The sequence below is a fragment of the Phyllobates terribilis genome, unplaced genomic scaffold (genome assembly GCF_046119375.1).
Source record: "Phyllobates terribilis strain yellow unplaced genomic scaffold, ASM4611937v1 Scaffold_11__3_contigs__length_659146591, whole genome shotgun sequence".
NCBI classification, from domain to species: domain Eukaryota; kingdom Metazoa; phylum Chordata; class Amphibia; order Anura; family Dendrobatidae; genus Phyllobates; species Phyllobates terribilis.
In genome coordinates, this window is record NW_027362771.1 from 159,020,861 (window position 1) to 159,036,062 (window position 15,202).

The following is a 15,202-nucleotide window of genomic DNA, read 5'->3' on the forward strand; positions in this document are numbered from 1 at the left end:
TGCTACCTCATCTAAGATGGCATAATGTAGCAAGAAAGACCCAGATTCCAGCAATGTATCACTTAACTGGGTGCATGGTGCAGAGCTCAGAAAGCTAACCCCGCCTACAACACAGCTTGTCTATTGTCAGTGAGCTGCTAATCAGTGGTGGGGGCGGAGTTGGACCAGGACGCATGTGAGCTGTAGTCCTGTAGTGTTGATCTCCTGCTGATAAAAACTTACTGTATTGAGACAACAGCATACAGCCTGGTAAGTGACACATGACTGAAATCTGTGTCTCAGCCCCTACCTCATGCTGTCCTCAGATTACATGCCAAAACCCTTCCAACAGATTTCCTTTAATTATACTAAATATATGACAGACAATTCTCAGGTTAAGGCTGCGTGCACACGATGCGTTTTTCATGTGCTTATGCTACGGAATTTACGCAGCGGAAACACATCAAAAACGCATGGTAATCCGCACCCCATGGTCCCCAATGGCATTCTGCAATGTCAATGCACATGCTGCGGATTTTTCCGCAGCGTTTCTGCAGCGCTCATAAATCCGCAGCATGTTCATTAATTTTGCGGAAGCGCCGCCATTGACTTGCATTGAGACGCATAGAATCCGTGTCTGTACATTTGTACAAGCGGATTCTATGCGTCTCTATGTGCGGATGGTACCCAGTTCTGGAGGAGAGAAGACTCTCATCCAGACCTGGGTACCATTCTACCTGTAAAAAAAAGAATAAAATAATAAATAAAGTTTATATTCACCTGTCCGGCGGCCCCTGCAGCGCTTACCTTCCAGGACCTGAGATGACGTCGCGGTCATGTGACCACAGGCTGTCTCGCGAGATGCCGGCAACCCGGAAGAAGCCAGGAAGAGCGCGACAGCACACGCGGCGGGGGATAGGGAGTAAGAATAGCTTTATTTTTTTATTTTTAAGGTCACACTATATAAATCCATGCCTTTTGCATGGATTTATATAGTGTGACCTAGTTGTCAAGCACTTTCCAAGTGATGCTATCGATTGGAAAGTGCTTGTCAGTCCGCATGTGGAAACACATGCGTTAACGCATGTGGGAACCCATGTGAATCCGCATGTATTCTGCAGGAAAAACGCATGCACAATCTGCATGCGTTTTTTCGGCCAGGGAGATGCAGAAATGCTGCAGAAATTTTCTGCTTCATTTCTGCATCGTGGGCACATAGCCTGAAAGTTTTCACATAACTCCAAACCAAAAGTATTGCGGCTATATGTGCAACTTTTTATGCTGCTTGTAACAAATAAACAAAAAATGACTCATGAAGAACAGTAATCCAAGAGATCTCAATGACAGTGACCTCCCACAGCTCAAACTAATTTAAAGTGACTCTGTAAACACGATCTACCCCATGTTGCTCTCTGGAAGATAATGTTATTCACACCTTTACTTTTCTGTTGCTCCTGTTTGAAAAATCGCAAATTGAAATGCAACTAGGGCTAAAGTGCTTTGGACGTCTGGAAGCATTTCCCAAGCATCTGCCTGCTTGATTTATTTCCCACCCAGCCCCAGCTTCTTCTACTTAAAGAGTTTATCCAGGACTTTTTTTTCATATAGGCCTAAAAACTAACAGGCAGGTAGTTAGTAACTACCTGCCTGTTCTACTTGGCACCGGCACAGATCGGTCACTAACTGCTCCTGCTGGCGATTCAGCTGTTCCACGTCAACAGAGCAGCTCTTCTTCTGGGCTGCTCCGTAGACTGGGCATGACTGCGGACATCATTGACAGCTGGCTCACCCCAGTTAGGCAGCAGGGAGCCGGCTATCAGTCCGCATGAAGTCAGCAGTCATGCCACGACAACAAATCAGAACGGAAGAGAACCAATACTCTGTCGACGTGATGTCAGCAGAAGTGCAGAATCGCCATCAGGAGCGCTCTATGGTGGTCGAGATCGGCGCCGAGCAGAACAGGCAGGTAGTTAGCAACTACCTGCTTGTTTTTTTTTTTTTACTATGGGCATAAAACTTAGTTCTGGATAGACCCATTAACTGAATTCAATAGCTGTGCAGTCAAAAAAAGTGAAGGTGGTTCTGTTTTGGGAATAGAGCCAGGGAAGCAGAGGCTTAGGAAGTGCTTTCAGATGCCCACAGCACTTTACCTTTATTTGCATGTGAATTAAAACAGCGATTTGTCAGGAGCAACAGATTGCAAAAGTAATCGGGCTGACAGATTCCATTTAAATTAGTCATAGCTGTGGTGGGAGGTCACTTTATGTGTAGGGGCCACCTTAAAAGTGCATTTATATGTGGTGGATTTTTTTTTTTTAAAGGCATCAGTGAATTAACTGCAGAATCCACATAGGAATTTTCCACTGTATTTGCTGCAGCCAAATGTATGGTGTAAAAATATGCCACATATGAATTAACCTCACTTGTGATCAGCTATTTTTTTGCAATACACCTGATAAGGATGCTAAAGAGACCGCTGTAAACTTGTGAGCAGGAACTTCGATTAGAGATCACAGACATGCCTTTTATAAAACTGCAAGCAAACAGTTTACCATGTATGCAAAATGTAATAAACCCTAAGTAGTGACTTACCAGTCTCCGACGGGATATTCTGATTAAAGCCACAGAGGAGGGCCATCAATACCCCTATGCTACACAACCCGAACTATTCGAATCCAGATGTTTTGCTACCTTGGAAATGTCCGGTTCTGGCCTTCTTCCATTAAGCGGAGACTATTCCTGCCTTTGCACCATTTTGGAAATGTTCATCCAGAGCCTGGGGAAGTCCATGGTGCCTTTTAGAGGGGAATGTGTCAAGTCAAATTTTGTGTTAGGCTGCGGGATTCCTTAGAAATTGGTAGAGCAGCAGAATGCTTTTTGTCTGGCTGTAACCCGTCTCGGAGCCTGGGCTGCACTAACTAGTTTTAATTTAGCTCTTGGTCTCAGCATGCAGATACTTGGCAGCTGTAACACATATCCATTGCTGCATTGATACTTCTCCTCCCCCTCTCATCTCGCAGCAGATTAATACTTGCAAGCAAGCAAAACTGAGCAGACACAAAGGTATATAACGCATGGTAAGCTGTCCACCGTTTGTTCCCATTCATTGAAAATACACGTCTGATTATAGAGGGGCTAACAATATTTACAGGTGCCCACTTCAAATGTCTGACCCTATAAAATACCAGTTGTTTCCAGACACCTGTGCCTCCTTTATTGGCCAGCATTTGCATTCAGCATAAGTCTGATGGCTGCTGGTTTGATATGGCAGCAGAGCAGCACAGAGAACAGCTTTTAAGGGGCAATAAAATACCGGCATTAGCGGCTACGACAGTCAATGACCGAACGCCACAAATCTCCTTTGCTGCTGCAATATTAGTGTCATCTTTATGGAAAGTCGACTTTTCCCTTCTGCAGTAGGCTCCTCCTAAAACAAAGCTTGGCCGTATACATTTGGCACAGATGTAAATTCAGAATATTACCAGAAGATAAAAAGCCTGCAAACAACGCCAGATGCGGAGAAATATACAGGTGGCAGAAAAATAACACAAGCTGCAGGAGTTCGGAGAAAAGGCTAGGGACATAATGTGTTTATGGCTTCTGTTGGGCACATACGCTCAGGCGGCATACACCCGACAGTGGCCACAGACAGGATGAACCGTCCGCCATAGAGACCCACTCTAAAACAAAAACAAAAAAACAGCTTACATTTTGGGTATACTTTTTTTTTTTTGCAATGGCACTCTCTATGAAAGTACTTTCTGCTGCATTTTCCTACACAGTTAAACAGTGTGCAAACACATACCTGCCAGATGAAAGCAAAAAGGGAATGGGGGCCTATGGGAAGGTTAACCCCTTCCCGTTTCATTTTTTACTCCCCTTCTTCCAAGATCCGTAAAAAATTTTTATTTGTCCATCATATGAGGACTTGTTCTTTGCAGGACCAGTTATAGTTGTTAACGACACTCCTAGAAAATATCAAGATCACTAAAGTCACTGTAGTGAAGGGGCATCTCTCACCCTCCCTCCTCCTCTCTCACACAGAATTGCCGTAGGAAAGAGAGCTTACAATCTACCAACCTCTTTTGATAATAGGACTACACAGTTAACATATGGTGTAGTGAGGAATCCTAATTAAAATGCAGGAGGGCCTTTTGTGTGAAAGACTGAGATTTATAGAATGGACAGGTCTTTTCAGAGGGTTGGATAACAATAAGGACATGTGTTTACACATAGAGAAGTGAAAGAAGCCTTTTGTCCCCAGGAAATACCTTGTCCTTTCAGGGAAAATGTTATACATTTACACTAGACACAGAGGCACCATTGAAGAGTTAGGAATATCGGGGTATGTATGGATCCGATAGTAATGGGACATAAATTTTCAGCTTAAGGGCTTATTGGGGAAGAAGATGCATATATTCTCCTAACTAACACCTGCCTATACACCCCAAATCAATAGTGACAGAAAACTGACACCAGCCATGTCATGTTTACTATCTATGGAAAGGTAAAATCCCAATAAAAAAATATATTGGCGATCTCAAACTTAACTTCTGCAATCGGCTTGAGAGAAGATATTGTTATTGTGAGGAATTTCATAAAACCCTGTAGGGCTGAGAAGGTCCCACAACCCGGCGCACATAAGGTCATCAAGGGGGGGGGGGGGTGTAACTTAGGTGCTGATTAAAGGTCAAGGCGAATTATGATCTGTGTTAAGTGCTAAGGAAGATACATATCAGTGTAGGCTTGATCCCTTTAACCAGACATCTTCAATCGAATTGTTCCATTTGCTAGCTGACTCATCTCTGTGAGTGGCGTAGTAATTTTTTTTCGTTATTTCTTTTTAATTTATGTAATTGTATATGCTGTATTGTTTTGTCCCATTTATAAAAAAAATATATACAAAGGATTTTACAAACACTGCCTATCGCTCTAGATTAAATAGAAAATGTAATAGTTCTGTTCCTTTTGTTTTGCAAACCGCACCCCGAAGCCATATGCTATCAGAACCAGGTGTTCAGTCGGCCTGTATATAAAAAAACGACGGGTAGTGGCAGTGAGTAGTCTTGGGTTATTGTGAAGTTCGCAGAGACCGTATAGGGGGTATATACATATGCCATGCGTTGGAATCACAGGTGTATATACCATATGCTCACTATTAGTTTCTCAATAACAGGCCTATTAGTAGAAACAGCCAGCAGTCTCCTGCGTTAATAGTCGGTCAATCGCGTAATTGTCCGAACAACAGGGGGTAGCAGAGGGATGGTCGCTCCAAAGATAACAGTGGGTCAGTATAGTTACGACCCCCCTGGCTGTGATTCCTTGACAGACACTATTCACTTTACGTTAAATTTACTGAAAAACGAAAGGAAAAATTAAAAGTATGGTACAATTAGTGAAAGAAAAAGCGATTCGGACATATTTTGGTGGGGTTTGTTTTTATGGCACTCATTATGCAGTTAATGACCTGGCAGGATGACCCTTCAGGTCAGTACTGCGATAACAGACCTATTATATATATATATATATATTCTGAACTCTATAAAATAAAAATTTTGCTTTGAGTTGCTATTTTCTGAGACCCATAATTTCTTTTATTTTTCCGACAATGGAGCAGAGTGAGGGCTTGATATTCACAATACCATTCTGGCTCTTTTTCCTTTCGGAGTTTAAAATGTGATTAAAAGAACTTTACATATTGGACTTTTACAGATGCAGAGATATCAAATATATTTGCTTTTCATTTTTTTTAAATTTCTCTAATGTTTTAAAATTGGAAAATGGAGGTGATTTAAATGTAGAATTTTATCAAAGTGTACAGACACAGCATGCAGCTAGCCCATTTGACAGGATGGATCTTTTCTATAAAATAAAGAATATTTTATTTTAAGCAAACACTGGGGCAGATCCTATCTATTATATACACAGAATAAACTTAAATTTGGCACTTTTTAAGACTGTCTAGTCTATCACGAGTGTTAATGATGAATTTGCCTAACTTTACACTACCTTTTGGCTTGCTTACTTGTAGACTTTGTTATTGGCTACAATTTCAGCGCATGTTGGCGCAGCCAGACCTTTTATTACACAAGATGGAAACATTGCTTTAAACTCAATGGGTCTAAATCTAGATATGAAAAATTTGTGCAAATTCCTGTAATACCCAATAGAATGTGCAGCATAACGGTTTTGGACTAGAGGCTTTCTACCACTGTACCCATCAGTCCAACTCCACAGCACACTAGCACTAACTACACAAAAGTTTCTGAGTCTTCTTGTTCCTACACCAGCTAATATACAGTCATATGAAAAAGTTTGGGCACCCCTATTAATCTTAAGCTTAATGTTTTATAAAAATTGGTGTTTTTGCAACAGCTATTTCAGTTTGATATATGTAATAACTGTTGGACACAGTAATGTTTCTGCCTTGAAATGAGGTTTATTGTGCTAACAGAAAATGTGCAATCTGCATTCAAACAAAATTTGACCGGTGCATAAGTATGGGCACCCTTATCATTTTCTTGTTTTAAATACTCCTGCCTACTTTTTACTGACTTACTAAAGCACTTTTTTTGGTTTTGTAACCTCATTGAGCTTTGAACTTTATAGCCAGGTGTATGCAATCATGAGAAAAGCTACTTAAAGTGGCCACTTGCAAGTTGTTCTCCTGTTTGAATCTCCTCTGAAGAGTGGCATCATGGGCTCCTCAAAACAACTGTCAAATGATCTGAAAACAAAGATTATTCAACATAGTTGTTCAGGGGAAGGATACAAAAAGCGGTCTCAGAGATTTAACCTGTCAGTTTCCACTGTGAGGAACATAGTAAGGAAATGGAAGAACATAGGGACAGTTCTTGTTAAGGCCAGAAGTGTCAGGACAAGAAAAACATCAGAAAGGCAGAGAAGAAGAATGGTGAGATCAGTCAAGGACAATCCTCAGACCACCTCCAGAGAGCTGCAGCATCAACTTGCTGCAGATGGTGTCACTGTGCATCGGTCAACTATACAACGCACTTTGCACAAGGAGAAGCTGTATGGGAGAGTGATGCGAAAGAAGCCGTTTCTGCAAGTACGCACAGAGTCGGCTGAGGTATGCAAAAGCACATTTGAAGAAGCCTATTTCTTTTTGGAAGAAGGTCCTGTGGACTGATGAAACCAAGATTGAGTTGTTTGGTCATACAAAAAGGCGTTATGCATGGTGGCAAAAAAACACAGCATTCCAAGAAAAACACTTGCTACCCACAGTAAAATTTGGTGGAGGTTCCATCATGCTTTGGGGCTGTGTGGTCAATGCCGGCACTGGGAATCTTGTTAAAGTTGAGGGACGCATGGATTCCACTCAGTATCAGCAGATTCTTGGCAATAGTGTTCAAGAATCAGTGATAAAGTTGAAGTTACGCAGTGGATGGATCTTTCAGCAAGACAATGATCCAAAACACCGCTCCAAATCTACTCAGGCATTCATGCAGAGGAACAATTACAATGTTCTGGAATGGCCATCCCAGTCCCCAGACCTGAATATCATTGAACATCTGTGGGATCATTTGAAGAGGCTGTCCATGCTCGGCGACCATCAAACTTAACTGAACTGGAATTGTTTTGTAAAGAGGAATGGTCAAAAATACCTTCATCCAGGATCCAGGAACTCATTAAAAGCTACAGGAAGCGACTAGAGGCTGTTATTTTTGCAAAAGGAGGATCTACTAAATATTAATGTCACTTTTCTGGTGAGGTGCCCATACTTATGCACCTGTCAAATTTTGTTTGAATGCAGATTGCACATTTTCTGTTAGTACAATAAACCTCATTTCAAGGCAGAAACATTACTGTATCCAACAGTTATTACATATATCAAACTGAAATAGCTGTTGCAAAAACACCAATTTTTATAAAACATTAAGCTTAAGATTAATAGGGGTGCCCAAACTTTTTCATATGACTGTAACTGTCCGCAGTAAAGAACACCTGTACAAAGAAATGGCCATTCTCAGAACTTCAGTTTCCAAAATAAGAACAAGGATAGGTCTACAAAATGAGAATTCAGTTAGCAAGTTAATAAGTTAGCATATGACACCTGCCAAAATTTGGTCTACCTGGGATAATTTCAAAGTGCATGCTTTACAGCATTTACATGAAACTTTTATAATAACGTTTAAACACTGTAGTTCATCCGATTATTATTAACATGTAGTACTATCACAGTAGAACTTAGCAGTAATGCTATTAACTTTTGGAGATTACAAACATGATTGCACATGATAACAATCGCTTTGAATCTCTTCATCGCCAATGGACATGTTGGATATTATTCAGTGAGGGGAATGACCTGGCTATCTGGTTGTCAGAAAAGAATAGTTAAAACAGAATGTTGTGGTAGATGTGGTCTCCTCTGAAGTGATGGTTTCAATAAGTCGTGGGCTTTGGGGGTTTTTGCCTCCCTATCCACCTCCTTTTTCTTCCCATTCTTTTTCTTTCCGCCCTCCTTTCTTCTTACATTCTTCTAGCACACACATAATTATTTGGTTCATATTAGAGTTTATATTAATACCTCATCATGTTGGTTATACTTATATTGCAATATTTGACGATAACTAAATATTAACAATCGTTCTCTTTTTTTATTGCTGTTATTAAACGTAGTTGGAATGTTCTGCTTTTATATCAATGTTATTAAAACCCAATAAAACCATTTAAAGTAGAAAAAAAAATTGTGATGACAGAATTGATTCGAAATTAGAAAACTACAGTTTGCATCAAATTGTGACAAAAAAAACTAGTTTTTTTTATCTTGAAATAAGTAAAGTATTACAAAAGAATAGTCTTCTGTCTTGTGAAAGATCTTGCGTTTTTAATGTCAAGCTTTCAGTTGTCTTTTAGTCTACACATAGCATGTGCCCCATACAAAATAACAACACGTCCTTTCTACACATCTATTAAGTTTAAAACACCAAGCTCAAATAAGACTTGGACATATTTCGGTGAGAAGAGTTCGCCCTAATGGATGATTTTGTAGCAAATTACCTGCAGGCAGGTTATCCTACCTTACTCTCCAACAGATAACAGTTAGATAGCACACAATGTCCTGATGTGGCAAACATATGGGCCATAAGTGGCAGTGCCTGTAGTTGAAAAGAAGCCATCAGATTATCTTGTAAAAATACCACCAGCACTGTTGACCACTTCAGCATGGGTTTCTATTTATGGTGAGTGATATGTGTGCCAGTCATATCATTGGGAAGCTAATGAGCATATCATTATGCAACTATAAGAACAATATAAAAACATATAAAAAGGGAGAATGTGAGACACAGAATAATCTCCCAATAACCCATCTAAAACCAGGTCATTATAGGTTACTAAGAAAATCATGTACAATTAATAAGGTAATAAATATATCTGTGTCCGTTTGGAATGTAAAGGTACAGTGTCAATCTGTATACCACAAAACAGATAAATATAGATCAAGAATAAGGTGCCTGTGTGTGAAAGATAGAGTAGATTAAGTCATACTGAGCATATTTAAGGTGCCTATGCATCAAGGATATGATGCGTTAAGCCATAATGGACAAAGAGGTAGTAATGAGATCAAAACATAATTGCAAAACAGATCCAAGAAAACAACATCAGATGGCATCACATAATATAAACAACCTGATATGTATTGGAAGGCAAAGGAGTGATGAGACCCCGACGCATGTTTGGCATAGGCTTCTTCCAGGGGGTGTGAATCCTTTAACAGGTGGTCTCTCTTACAGACATTCTTGAATAGGGGCATTCTGACTGTCATATAATTGCCACTATTTCCGTGTTTGTGTTATTTCTGGTAATGTGTCCTCTATTGTAGTAGTCTCAATGTTTCAGTCTGTCTGATTTTTTTTTGTCTGAATTTAGTGGGATAGGTTCTAAGCTAAGTTAAGAGTCAGGTTTGGGGTGTTTGTTTTCTTTAAATTCTGGGCTGAGGTTTGAATTTATTCAGGAGTGTGAATGGGGCCTAGGCCATGGTTTAAATGTATTTAGGTGTCCAGTCTAGTATCTGAATGCACCCAATTCTATAATCAGTCTATGAACAGATTCATAAATTATACACAAACACAAAGCATACATATAAAAGGGTTTTTAATCAATCTATGCACGTTCTTAACTCCGTTTGCATGCACACTTCAATACATCTTCCTACTTCACACTGAAACTCCTTTAAGGTTTGTAGCAGTGCATTTATTTCTTCTGCAATGCAAATTCCTCCTCAACAATGCCTGAGGGCATGCTCATTTGGCAGGACACAAAATCCTCCATTTTCTTTATCCTGTTCCATCCTGCTGCGTGTTTGAAGAGTATACCCAGATGAATATTGGCTTAGAAAACGGCACACAAATATAAAGACTTCTTGAACTGCAGTACAAAAACTACCAAGAGCTAAGAAGCCAAATTACTGCCTTTAGGGATATGCATTCTGGATACTATCGTGTTCTTGCTATTATAAAGATTTGCACAGAACAAGGGGTATAGTTTGGCTCCCTTGGACATACTGTTACTTTGGAAGCCTTTGTAGACTTGGAGTATCATCTATGATGCAATACCTAGAGTACTTTCTGATAATATTTAACAGTTTAGTCAGAAGAGAATAGTAATTATTTACCAGGACCACATGTTTAAAAATTTTGTCAGATCTAACACATGAAATAAACCTGTACCAAGTAACATACTTCTCTTTTTATAGTTTTCACAATACTGAAAAGATCGCTTGCCCGATTTCGTCACATTTATTCAAAGAGTTAAATTTTATCCTTTTAATTCAATCATTATTATAACGATAGTTAGTATCACTTGTTAACTGGTAGAGTGCCATAATATTATACAGCAAAGAAGCCCCGAATCAAAGTTTTTATCCTCTAATATATTGCAGTCATCATATTATATGGCACTGTGTACTTACAATTGCTCATTTTGCCCTTCTACACAGTCACTTATTTTGTTTTCCATTAGGTCTATGGCATCATGTGATTAAAAACTGACTTCTATGCTCTATGTAGAAACAGGGGGTGAATTTTCTCTGCACAAGTCATGAGCCACTGCAAAAGTCTATGGCGGGGGGGAAGCAAAGCAGGTGGATCAGGAGTTGAAGAGGGGAATGATAAATGCATCAACAAGAGACAGGAAGTTTCTATATACAAGAGAAGAATTAGTGGGTAGAGAGGCAAAATGAGCAATTGTAAGTACACAGTGCTATATAATATGATGACTGCAATATATTAAGAGGATAAAAACTTTGATGGGAGAGCTTCTTTAAAAAAAAGCACTTTTCTAGTGAAGAATACTTTACTGGAAGGCTAAGAGTCTTGTGCACAGATCCTATTATTTAAATAGGACTCATGCAAGAAATTCTTCGGGCATCAGACCGTTGCCTTTGCAATTGTATTACCCAAGGTGTTGGGTATCTGTATGCCATATGTAAAATTGGGTAGGAGATTGCATGTATAGGCACAATTTAATATGGACTTTACATACTATATACACCAGTTTTAAACATTTGTTTAAAAAAATGTTTGCTAATTTGGATGAAGCTTTTTTTTCTCTAAAATCAAATATATGAAAGGCAAGCAAGTTGAAAATTGTCCTTTTTAACGAGCCTTTTAAGAAATGCAAACTATAAAGTAACCATTTCCATTTAGGAAATCTTACCGGCATTGAAAAAAAAAAAGAAAATTATTTTGAGACATATTTTAGAATCATTTAGCATATTTTTTAACTTTGAATAAGTCATCTGGAAGCTCTTTAAAGACCTTAAATCTTCTGACTTGTTGAAAAAGCACATGCCATCTTTACTGTCATTATCACAAGTGCTTCGATTAGCTGACGCTCAGAAAAAGATATATATATGTTACTTAGAAGAAAGAGGGAGCTAAGATCTGATCGTGTCCTATCAAGCAAAAAAAAAACATTAAAGGGATCATCAAAAGCAAACTGAAAGACATGGTTAATACACAAGAAGCAGAGAGCTCCTGCCAAGATAAAAAGAGAGATCAGAAGTACTAGACTTGTAACTTCCCTGGTAAACATATTTGATAAGTCAATTTTTAAAATTTTAGAGAGGATTGAAGAGATCATTAGGCAACCGCAATTACAAGACAGCGACAAGGAAATATTGTGAATATTATCAGGAATATAAATGAGATGTTTACTGAGGTCCGATCTAATGAAAGTAACCGTAATACCAGGTAAAACATGAATGTTACATAAGTTAAGATGTTGTCCTGGTATATAATACTGATAATCTATCCTTCAAAATGGTGATCAATATCATATTGGTGAGGGTCCGAATTAAACACCACCATGAATCAGCAGTTGTTATTATCTTTGGTGGTGGTCAGATGCAAGTACTGAAAAGAGCTGAACAGCTCTGTTCAAAGTGTATATCAGTGTTTCCCAAATCCAGTCTGCACGGCCCCTCCAACAGATAATATTTTCAGGATTTCTGTAGTGTTGCACGGGTGATTAAATTATTATTAAAGCATCAGAAATTTCCATAGGTTCTCCCACCTTTGCAATACTAAGGAAATCCTGAAAACAATCTGCTGGGGGGGCCGTAAGGACTGGATTTGGGAAACACTGGTGTAGAGGCTGCTGCAAAGAACTGCAGATCGGTTCCTATTCTGTTAAATAGGTGATGATCTGCAATACCTAGCTGCGTCCACTACAACTTTGAACTACAACAGTGGTTTAAAGGAGTCTAAGGCTGTGTGCCCACGATGAGTTTTTTAAGCGTTTCTGCAGCGGCAAAAACGCTGCAGAAATGCTTAAAAAACGCTTGGTAGAAGGCCTGCCATGTTCCCCAATGATAATCCGCATGTGCTGTGCACATGCTGCGAAAATTTCCGCTGCGGGTTATCATTGCGGAAAAAAACGCAGCACTACCAATTATTTTGCAGAAGCGCTGCGTTTTGGCCGCCATTGACTTGCATTGGAACGCATGGAATCCGCATCACTGGATCTGTACAAGCGGAATCCAATGTTTCAATGTGCGGATGGTACCCAAGTTTGGAGAAGAGGAGACTCTCCTCTGGACTCGGGTACCATAGTACCTGTAAAAAAAAAAGAATAAAATAAAAAAGAAATATTATATTTACCTTCTGATGGCCCCCGGTGTCCTGGTCTTCCCTTGCCGGCAGATCGCGGTGGACTGAAGGACCTGCGCTGACATCATTTAGTCATGTGACGGCAGGTCCTTCAGTGTAGTGTACCGCGAGCTGCCGGCAAGCCAGGACGGAGCGAAGCAAGACACCGAGGGCCATCAGAAGGTAAGTATAGATTTATTTATTTTTTTTTTACCATTCTTTAAAGGTCACAGTATATAAATCCATGCAGTTTGCATGGATTTATATAGTGTGACCAAGTTGTCAAGCACTTTCCAAGTGATGCTAAAATCGCTTGGAAAGCGCTTGTCAACCCGCATGCGTAAATGCATGTGAAGAACGCTTCACATCCGCTTGTCTCTGGCAGGAAAAACGCATGTACAATCCGCATCTACAATCCGCATGCGTTTTTTCTGCCAGGGAGATGCAGAAACGCTCAGGAAAAAATCCTGAGCATTTCTGCATCGTGGGCACATAGCCTAAAGGTCCCTTTGTCACATAAAAGGTCACCAATATTATAAATGGCATATGGAAGGTAGATTTATCTGTAGAGAGATCTGTATTCGGAACTGATGATGCACTTAAATCTAGGAAGTTCAACTAATACTTCTGGATAACCTTTAATACAAAATAATATGACAAATATGTTAAATTGTTCTCGGATTAAAAAGACTGAATCAACATGAGTGTCAAACAATCATTTTTTTAAGAAAAATTGGGCAACACACACACATGATACAGTCAACAAGTTCAATAGCCTGCATCTCTGAAGGTATGCGGTTGCATTAATGCCTATGGCATGGGTTGCTTACATATTTTGTAAGGCACTATCAATGCTGAGTATTATATAGAGGTTTAAGAACAACATGTTATCCCATCCAGACAGTGTCTATTTCAGGGAAAGCTTTGCAAATTTCAGCAAGACAATTCTAAACCACATACTCCCATCCATCACAACAACATGGCTTCATAGAGGAAGAGTTCGGGTGATGAACTGGCCGCCTGCAGTCCAGATCTTTCACCAATAGAAAACATTTGGTGCATTATGACATGAAAAATCTAGCAAAGAAAACGCAGGACTGTGGAACAACGAGAATCCTACATCATACAAGAGTGGGACAACATCCCTCTCCCAAAACTTTTGCAATTGGTCTCCTCAGTTCCCAGACAAAGAAGAGGGGATGCTACACAATGGTAGATATGGCTGAAGCCCAACTTTTTTGAGATGTGTTGCTGCCATTAATTTCTAAATTAGTTAATTTTTTTTCAAATTATATGGAAAATTGTCTAACTTTCGCCTTATGATCTGTGTTCTATGTTCTGACATGTAAAAAAAATATGGTTGTGAGAGATTTCCACATCATTGAATTCTTGCTTTCTTTACATTTTACAGTGTCCCAACATTTTTGGAATTAGATTTGTACAAGCAATGGAAAATAAACAATTGAAACCTACCAACCTATCTAACTTCTATCAAGAAATGTACAAGTCAGGTGTTCGCATGCTAGCTGTTTCAACAATAGGCTGCTTTAGTTCATAGATTTCCTAATCAATAAGAAAATTGAAGGAGCCCAGGGAAATACAACCTTCTTCAAGACAGAATACCATAGCGTAATTACAAGTCTAACAATTCAAGTAAAATAAGTATGCTCTACTTGCCGCAGTATCAATAACCCAGGCATAAAACCATCTAAAGATTTATTTCTTTGTATTCAATCACATAACTTGGGCATTTCGTTAGCTCGCCTTGGACTCTTTGTCTGTATAAGAATCAGCAATAGTTGCGCACATCACATTCACAATAACCATTTTATTGAAGCTAAATAATTAGAAAACATAAGCTGCTCTCTGAAGTCTCTTCTCCAAACATGGAATATAAGGAGATCCTGTATGTTAGGTAGCATTAATAGATCTAAAGTAGAAATATATACATTAAAGAATACTAAAACCGAGGTTCAGCAATGCAGTCTATTAAATCCAAGCACAAAGCTTTCCTTATGCCTTCATTTAATGATGCTGAGGAAGACACATCCCTGGCCTTGTGACACCCCCGCCAGCATATGACAGCATCAGAGCCAGAACAAAAACCATAT

General features: G+C 39.3%; 1 protein-coding gene across 8 annotated transcripts in view; it reads right to left on the reverse strand.

Moving 5' to 3' along the window:
• The window catches only part of GRIP1 (glutamate receptor interacting protein 1), a 647,688-nt gene that overhangs the window by 248,559 nt on the left and 383,927 nt on the right, over positions 1-15,202 (reverse strand). The window contains exon 1 of one of the 8 annotated variants that reach the window (XM_073651740.1): positions 2,572-2,893. The exons of the other annotated variants lie outside the window; for them this stretch is intronic. Coding sequence (XP_073507841.1) covers positions 2,572-2,617 — 46 coding nt within the window. The 5' untranslated portion in view covers positions 2,618-2,893. Of the gene's footprint in view, positions 1-2,571; positions 2,894-15,202 lie in introns of those variants that run through there. 8 annotated transcript variants of the gene reach the window in all.